The following is an 8817-nucleotide window of genomic DNA, read 5'->3' on the forward strand; positions in this document are numbered from 1 at the left end:
ATATCGAAACTTTTTTTTTTCCCCCTCCTTTCCCTGCCTTGCCTCTGAATAAAACAAGAGCAAACTTTCTCTGCTGCAGGAAACCGATCCAGATTTCCCCGGCGAGCTGCTCTTGCAGCTCGCCGGGACGGCTCGGCCGGGACCCGCGGCGGCTGCGGAGGCTGCCGGGGCTGGGTGCGATACCAGCGCCCGGGTCCGCTCCTCTCCCTCCCTCCCTCCCGCCGGCACCTTCCTGCCCGGGCGTGTTGAAGTGCAGTGCCCTGGAATTTATGACACAAATGGGCTTCCCCCCCCTCCCCCCCAACTCTCTCCCCCTCTTCATCTGTTTAAAATCTCTACCGTCCCTTCCAACTGGATGCAAATTGGGAGCTTTAACAAACTTACTTCCCCCCTCCCCAGTCGTAAACATATATCCCTCTCCTCTCTCTTTAGAAAAAAATTAGGGGGGGGGGGGGAGATATTTCCAATGGATTTAAGTGATTCCTATAATGAAATGCTTAGGGATTTGTTTAATGTGATTTTATATGAGCTGTGGATATTTCCAAAGCAAACAATAAGTTCAAGTACAACATGCATGGTTGTGTTACAAGTGTTACCCAGCTGGCTAGATCTTCAGTGAGCAAACACGCTAAACCTGGAGAGTAAACAACTTCAGAAAAATCTACAACTCCAGGTCACTGAAAACAGCCTTTTATTTGTTTTCCTTAGTGTCTAGTAAAATCTGATCCTTTTTTTTTTTGCAACGCTGCTGTAAAATTACCAGGGACGGGCATCACCAGCCCGTGGCTCGCCCCGGCCCGGCCCTGGAGCCCATCGCCTGGGACCTGGGTGCGCAGACGGGCGCGGAAAACCGGGTGCTGCTGGTCGGGGTGCTGCGGCGGGGGGGGACACACGGACACACACCCTCGCACAGCGCCAGCCACGTCTGGGGGGCTATTACCCGGGAAGCGGGCTCTTGCGACGGCCTCCCAGCGGTCCTGCCCACGCGTGAGGGTGATTTGAGCTCCCCCCGTGATGGGCATCTGACCCGGACGGTGAGCATCGCCGCGGGGCGGTGAGGAGCGGCCCCGCGTGGGGCCGAGCGGCCACGGGCGCACCTGGAGGGGCGCCGGCGCTGCGGGGGGGCGGGGGCTCTCCGCCCACGGGCATCGCGCCACGGCCAGGTCGCCGTTCGCGAAACCCGCGGCGTGGGTGCCCCTAGGCCGTGTGGTGCCGGGCGTGCCCCCGGCAGCTCCCCCACACCCCACGGCAGGGCGTCCCGCCGGGAGACTCCCGCCCGGCTCCGGGCCGCGCTAGGGTCTTCCACGCAGGATATGATGTAGCTAAAATTCAGGATTTTGGGGGGGTAATGCGATTTACTTTATTTAACGCGGAGGTCCCGGACGGCGTCCCCCCGGAGAGGGAGGACAGCCCGGCTGAAACAACCCCAGTTCGACGCCACCAGATCAGAAACCGCTTTGGGAACCGGGAGCGCCCGGTGCGTTGTTCCCAAGCCATCAGCGTAGCCCAGAGGGGACCGGGCGGCAAATCGGAGCGGCGCGGCTGCGGCCTTCCCGCGGGGCGCTGCGGGCTGGAGGTGCGGGGCGCTGCGGGCTGGAGGTGCGGGGCGCTGCGGGCTGGAGGTGCGGGGCGCCGGGGCCGGCCGGGCCCCCTCGCCGGCTGCAGCGGGGGCAGCCGGAAACCTCCCGATCGCGACGCTCCGGCTCGGAGGTTGCTGTTGGTATTCACTTCAAAAGAGCTTGAATGGGACTTTCCCCCCCCCCCCTTTTTTTTTTTCCTTTTTTTTTTTTTTTTTTTAAGCCAAAGCTTTGTTGTGCTAAACTAGTTGGACGAGTTAGGGTGTCGCTGCTCCCGATTGCTCTGGCCAATGGAACCCGATCCACCCTGCTGTGCGTAAGAGCGCAATTAAGGATTTAACCAAGCCTATGCTGCGCCCCAGCCAGCAGTCTGCCGGAGACAGACACAGCGCCGCAGCCTCCTCCCCCAGACATGTCTGCTTAGACCCGAGCAGCCCCAGCAGCCAGCCCCAGCCAGCCGCCGGCTCCGAGCTATGACAGGAGTATTTGACAGAAGGGTCCCCAACATCAGATCCGGCGACTTCCAGGCTCCTTTCCAGACGGCCGCAGCCATGCACCACCCGTCCCAGGAATCTCCCACTTTACCCGAGTCCTCGGCTACGGATTCCGACTACTACAGCCCGGCGGGGGGAGCCCCGCACGGCTACTGCTCGCCTACCTCGGCTTCCTACGGCAAAGCGCTCAACCCTTACCAGTATCAGTACCACGGCATGAACGGATCTGCTGGGAACTATCCTGCCAAAGCCTATGCAGACTACAGCTACGCCAGCCCCTACCACCAGTACAGCGGGGCTTACAACCGCGTACAGAGCTCCGCCAGCCAGCCAGGTGAGGGCCGGGGGCGTGCGGGGACCTTCCGCGGCCGCGGGGAGGCTGGGCGGCAGAGCGCGCCCCGGCGGAGCCCTGCCCCGTGGACCGCGGGGATGCAGCTTGCCCTCAGCCACGGGGAGAAAGAAATTTAAAAAAAAAAAAAGAATAAGGGGGGGGGGGAGAAAAATTAAAGAAAGTTAAAAAAAAAAAAAAAAAGCTAGAGGAAAGCTGGGTCTAGTTTTCCTGACGAGCCCGCATGAGCTAAAACACAAATCCTAGGACTAGTGCTTCAGAGAAGCCAACGTCGGTCAGCTGCCCCCGGGCCCCCGCGGCTGCCTCCCTCCTCCTTCCCCCCGCAGGAAGAGGGGGAAAAATAGCCGAGTCTTGTTGCGTGTCTCAAACTCAGGTCCGCGGTGGCAAAGAAAGTTTCCTTCCCCCTGTGCTGGAGGGGCGGGGGAGGAGACTGGGAGGGGGAGCCCAGCCGTGGCGGGGCGGCGAAGCCGGGACGGTTTTTTACCAGAAAGCGCCGCGGTTTTAGCGCTTTCCATTTACTTCTTTGTAAGTTGTTGTGAGGGGAAGGAGGGAAAAGAAAAAAAAAAAAAAAAAAAAAAAAAAAAAGAAGGGGACAGGGGAAAATAAATAAAGCAAGCCCGTAGCCAAGCCAAGCGGCTGGGGCTTGGCTGGGAGGAGCGCGGCCGCGGCGGCGCTTGGGGACACGCCGGCGGCGGCGGGGGGAAGGCGCGGGCGTGCGGGGGAAGCGGTCGGAGGCCCGGGTCGGTCTCCGCTCCGGGCCGGCCTCTTCCCAGCAAGGCACCAGTAATCCTCCTCATTCCTGCTGCGGGCGCGCATACCCCGCGCTCCCGCCCGCGCCCGCGCCGCGCTGCGCGCCCGGCGCCGCCGCCCTCCGCGGAGGATGCCCGGGGCGGGCGCGGGAGGCGGAGGAGGGCCGGGGGCGACCGAGGCCCGGCGCGGAGGGAGCGGGGCCCCCCCCCGCCGCACGGCGGGGAGCCGGCGGAGGCTGCGCGGGGCCGCCGCCCGGCGGCGGGAGCCCCGGGGGGAGCCGCGGGGGCCCGTCGGGCCGGCGCCGCTGCCCGGCCCGGCCCGGCCCGCGGGCGGGACGCCGGGGGCGGCGGCGCAGGCTGCGCGGAGCGGAGCCGTCTTCCGCGCCTTAACGTCTGCGTCTGTGTCTCTCTCCCGCCCTTGCGCCCGTGCAGAGAAGGAGGTGGCGGAGCCCGAGGTGAGGATGGTGAACGGCAAACCAAAGAAAGTGCGCAAACCCCGGACTATTTATTCCAGCTTTCAGCTGGCGGCGTTGCAGAGGAGGTTTCAGAAGACCCAGTACCTCGCCCTGCCCGAGCGGGCCGAGCTGGCCGCCTCCCTGGGGCTCACGCAGACACAGGTACCGCGCTCGGTTCGGCTCGGCTCGGCTCAGCTAGGCTTGGCTCGGCTCTGCTAGGCTTGGCCCGGTCCGGTCCGGCTCAGCTCGGCCTGGCCCGGCCCGGCGGGGTGCAGATCTCCGGGTCCGCTTCGGAGCGGCGGGAAGGGCCGGATCGGGCCCCGCGGAGGGGCCGGGAGGGCGGCGGGGAGCGGGTCCCTCGCAGCCGCGGAGCGCCGGCTTGCCAGGCGGGCATTAATGGTGTCGGTGTCCCTCCCCCCTCCCTCTTTCTTCCCCTCTCCTCTCCTCCCAGGTGAAAATTTGGTTTCAGAATAAAAGATCCAAGATCAAGAAGATCATGAAGAACGGGGAGATGCCCCCGGAGCACAGCCCCAGCTCCAGCGACCCCATGGCCTGCAACTCTCCACAGTCGCCTGCGGTTTGGGAACCTCAGGGCTCGTCCCGCTCCCTCAGCCACCATGCCCACGCACACGCTCACCCTCCAAACTCCAACCCGTCCCCTGCATCCAGCTACCTGGAGAGCTCCGCTTCCTGGTACCCCGCTGCCAACTCCATCAACTCCCACCTCCAACCCCACGGCTCCCTACAGCACCCGTTAGCGCTGGCCTCTGGGACAATTTATTAGAGCCTGACACCCCCCCCCCCCTTATTTTTTGTTGTTCCTTGGACTCCTGTGTTTTACTGTTAAGGAATAATAACGAAAGGAATGCATATGGGGGATTTTTAAAAGGGAAAAGAAACAAACAAAAAGATTAAAATGTGTAAAGCTTGTGCATGTAACTTATTGCATTTCAAAGGAAACCCTTTTTTATACAATACGGACATTTTTTGGCTCAGCTGTGGACACTATCAATGGTGCCTTGAAATCTATGACCTCAACTTTTCCAGAGACTTTTTTTCAATGTTATTTTAACCCTGTAAATAATTGTAGATAGAGGAATTAAACTGTATATTCTGAATAAAATAAAATTATTTCGACCACGAGAAACGTTTCCAAATTACCCCTTCTTCTATTAATAAGAGGGGAAAAAAAAAAAAATAACGCCAGTTTGCTTGCAGAGAGCGAGGGACGAAAGAGGGATTTTTGCAGGGCCCGATCCTGGGCGCTCGCATTCGGTCGCCGTGCCGTGCCACCGCCGCCCGGGCGTGTTGGCAGGATCCGACCCTTGCAGGTCGCCACGGGCGAGCCGAGGGGCGGCGATGCTCCGTCCCCTCTGGAAAAGGGGCTTTTGCAAGACCGCGTACACCTTCCCGCATAGCGATTTAAGCTGAAGGGAAAGCTACCCATCCTAACGCTAGAAAGCAAATCTCTCGCCTTAAGCCGCCCTGAATCCTTTCCTGAGAGCAATTAGCGTCGAGAGCTGCACACTCCACAGCCCATCAGTCGCCCGTGTGCGCTCGGCTAATTATACAAATTACGTTTCCGTCAAAGGGAGCCACTAAATATGAGAAAAGGATAAAATGAGGGCCCCGCTCCCCTTGCTCCTGGTAAAAGCCTGCGGCGGCTCCGGCTGAAGGAGGGACTTTGCGGAGGTACTTTTGTTGGGTTTTTTTCTCTCTATCCACACGATTTAGGGGGAAAGCCGGGCGGCGGAGCCATCACTGGCGCTTCCCGGTGCCGCGGGGAGGGGATGGGGGCACGGCTTCAGCGAGCTGGCGGCAGCGCTGCCCACGGGCGCGGAGCACCGGCAGAAGCCCCGGGTTTTCCCCGGCAGCAGCCGGCCCGCGGGGCCCCCACGGCGGCACACGCTCCCGCGGGGACCCCCCCCTCCCCGGGGGAGCCGCGCTGGGAATTCACGGCCGTGCGGGGTAAGGCGGCAGCAATGGGTGTGACAAAGGCGTCGCTTGAAGGGTCCCCGAGATAAAACATGACCCCCTGTCACCCGCGGATGGCGGGGAGAGCGCTGGCAGGGCCGGGAGAGGAGGCCTGGGAAGGCTCGCTCCTGCCCCGGGGCAGCCTTACCTGTCTCCAGTCTTCCTCCCCGCCGCCCTCCCCCTCCTTTCTTCTCTCTCCGCTGCTGCCTGCCATGTTTTGCCACGCGTGTGCGTGAGTACGAGTGCGTGTGAGGGTGCGTGTTTTCTCCCCCAAGAAAGAAGCCCGGGGTTGCTGTTTTGTAACAGGTTTGGGGGTTGGTAAATGGCTCGCAGTACAATAGACCAGTTTGTTCGGTAAAGCTGCTCCCTGCACGCCGGGGAGGGGTGCGTGGGTGCCGGAGACAGGGCGGCGGGGGCCGCCGGCGGCTGCCCACCCCTGCCCGCTGCCGGGCGGGCGCTGCTGCCCAGGGGGCCGCCCCGCCGCCGGTGCCCCGCCGCTCCCCGCGGCCTCCGGGCGGCTCTGGGGACCGGCTCCTGCTCATTTCACTCGCAAGGTTTCAGGGACTTTCCCCGGCTCCAGGGCTGCTGAAAAGCTCGGCTTTGTCTCTTCTGCTAACTTCCACCCCGCGCAAAGAAAAAGCCCGACCTTTTCACGTTCTTCCGTATTTTCCTCGTTTCCCTCTAGACAAGCATTAATATTTTTTTTCAACCTGCAGTAAGAGATTCTCCCCTCCCCGAGGTCCCTTCCCTTTGCAGAAAGGCTTGGACACAAGAGGTGGAAGACTGTTTCCCAGGTCGGTCCACCCACCCTTTTCTTTGAGGAGCCGCCGCGGGGCTGTGCGGTGACGGTAACCTGCAGGGGCCGGGAGGGCCCGGGCGGACAGCGCAGGAACAGCTCCGGGCAGGCGGGATGCCGGCAGGCGGGATGCCGGGCAGGGATGGGAGTTCACACCGCCGGCGCTGGCCGGGCAGCCTGGGCTCTGGCACCGCTCCCCTCTCCCAGCCAGCCCAGTCAGCTCGGCTCCCTTTCCGTGGCGGTCCCTCTCCCTGCTTAATTTCTCCTCCTCCCAGCTCGGGCAGGTCAGGGAGAGCCTGGTACCCCTTCCCGGCAGAAGGGTGGCCAGGCCCGGTTAGGAAATGCCTCTCGCCGGGGCTCCCCGTAGCCGTGGCCCCGGTCCCAAAGCACAGTCAGGGTCCACAGCCGCCCGCCCCTTCGTGAGAGCCCCGGGCCGCGGGGGATGCTCCGGTCCCCCCCGTCCCCGTACACACGGGCGGGCACACCCCGGCGCCTCTCCCCGCCCGGGCGCACCCCGGGGCTCCGGCGGCGGCCGGAGGGAGCCTGGCTTGTCCGGGCCTCCCCCCTTGCCTCCCCGGGAAAGGGATGGCATGAACTGTCCTTTGTCTGACGCTGGGTTTGGGCTCGGCGGATTGCTGGCTCGGGGCTTTTTTTCCCCCCCGCCCCGTCTCTCTTCCCCTCCCTTCTCTTTTCCTGGCGGCCACTTCCACGTGGAGCCGGGGCAGCTCGGGGAGCCGAGAGGAGCCACATTCCTGTGGGTGCCGAGCGGCTCCAGGGCTGAGCCACAGGGCCTGACACACACACACACAGACACACAGACACACAGACAGCGCAGCCTGCAGCCCCGGCTGCCCCAGATCGAGAGCTCCTGACACCGCCTGCACCCCCGGGGCTCTCCCACCCATGGCAGATCCCCCCCCCGCGCCACTGCGCTGGCCCCCGGACGGGGCGCACACCCACAACACCCACACCCAGACACGCAGAGCTGACTGCCCGCCACCCCCACCCCCGGAGACCGGGGAAACACCTTCCCCCGTTCCCCCGAAGTGCCCCCCGCTGCTCCCTGCCCGGGCATCTCCCCATCGCTCCGCGGGGAAGAGCCTCCACCCGCGGAGCGCTGCCGCCTCGCTTTCCCTCCTCCTCCTCCCTGGGGAAAAAAAACCCACCCCCTCCAACCTGTCACCGCGTCAAGGCAGCCCGCTCGTCGGGCGTTGCTGTCGCCCTCTCGTTCCCCTCCGTCTCCCCCATAAATTCGTTCCCCCGCGGCGCGCGCTGCCTGCGCGGCCCTGCGGGCGCTGCCCGCTCCGCCGCCGGCAGCGCTGCATCCCGAACGCGCATCGCACATGTGGCATCGATTAAAGATTTCTACCACGCAATTTTGCGACTGACAGACTTTAGGTGGTTCGGTTGGGGATTACGGAAAGGAGATCTATTGCTTCAGGAAAGTCGGGGCGGGGGGGCGGGGGGGGAGAAGCCCCTCTTCTTGCTTTCAGTCATTTGAGCGGTTGCCTGCAGTAACGCAATAACCTGTTTTATAGGTCAGACAAGAGCCGTGAAAATAGGAACTGCGGAGTTTACATTAAGCCTCCCTTTCTCTCTCTTTTTTTAGGGAGAATCTGTGTTACATCAATTAAATGTTTCTGCTCTTTGTTCGGCGGCTCGTCTATTTACAGGCGATTTGAGAGGATAAGCAATGGTTTATCTGCCAGGAATACAGACCCGATAAATCCCGACACGCACCCACGCCCCGGGTGTCTGTGCGAACACCTTCCACGGACACGACCTTCAAGGCCGCGGCAAAAACTCCCAGGCCCCCTCGCCTCCTTATTTCCCTTTAGGTGAGGGCCCGGGGAGCCGGGCCCGGCCAGGAGCTGCGACTGATTCAGCACTTGGCAAGGAGGAGCCTGGGGATGGCTCCTCGCTCTCCTCCCGCTGCCGCCTGCCCCTCGGCAGTCCCGGAGAGGTTGCTTAAACCTCAGCCTGGGCTTTGCAGCAGGGATCAGCGAGCCTCGCCGGGCCGGATCCTGACTTGGCTCCGTGCTCTGCAGCGGCATCGTCTGCCTGACTGCGGAGCTGGCCCTCCATCCCAGGAAATCTTTACAGCCTCCTCGATACGCGCCATATAACGCGTTTTATAGGGCTTTCGCCTCGCGGTATCCACCGAGCTTTCCTTCTTCGCCTTGTTTTTATTAATTCCCGTGGAGAAAAGCGCGCAGAGGAAGGCTGCGGGCTGCCCGGCGCGGCTGCAGCCGGGGGAGGCCAGCGAGGGCCGGGGCCAGCACCCCTCCTGCCCCGGGGGCGGCCCCGGGCGCTGCCCCCCCGCACCCGCACCCGGCCGGTACCCGCCGGCGGGCCAGCACCCGCGCTTTGATGATTTGGCCCATTAAAAATGAAGCGGGTTTGCGTATTTCGTGTCCAGGGTT

The 8817-nt window shown here is 62.9% G+C and overlaps 1 protein-coding gene across 1 annotated transcript; it reads left to right on the plus strand.

The window, feature by feature from the left end:
- Nucleotides 1–1925: 1925 nt before the first annotated feature.
- Nucleotides 1926–4408, plus strand: DLX5 (distal-less homeobox 5; the record flags this gene model as incomplete). The annotated part of the gene is given in 4 exon segments (XM_082311400.1): nucleotides 1926–1964; nucleotides 1967–2405; nucleotides 3602–3786; nucleotides 4076–4408. Coding segments are annotated over 4 exon segments (996 nt in total).
- Between the last annotated feature and the right edge of the window lie 4409 nt (nucleotides 4409–8817).

This window comes from Platalea leucorodia, assembly GCF_965183815.1.
Source record: "Platalea leucorodia genome assembly, chromosome: 1".
NCBI classification, from domain to species: Eukaryota; Metazoa; Chordata; class Aves; order Pelecaniformes; family Threskiornithidae; genus Platalea; species Platalea leucorodia.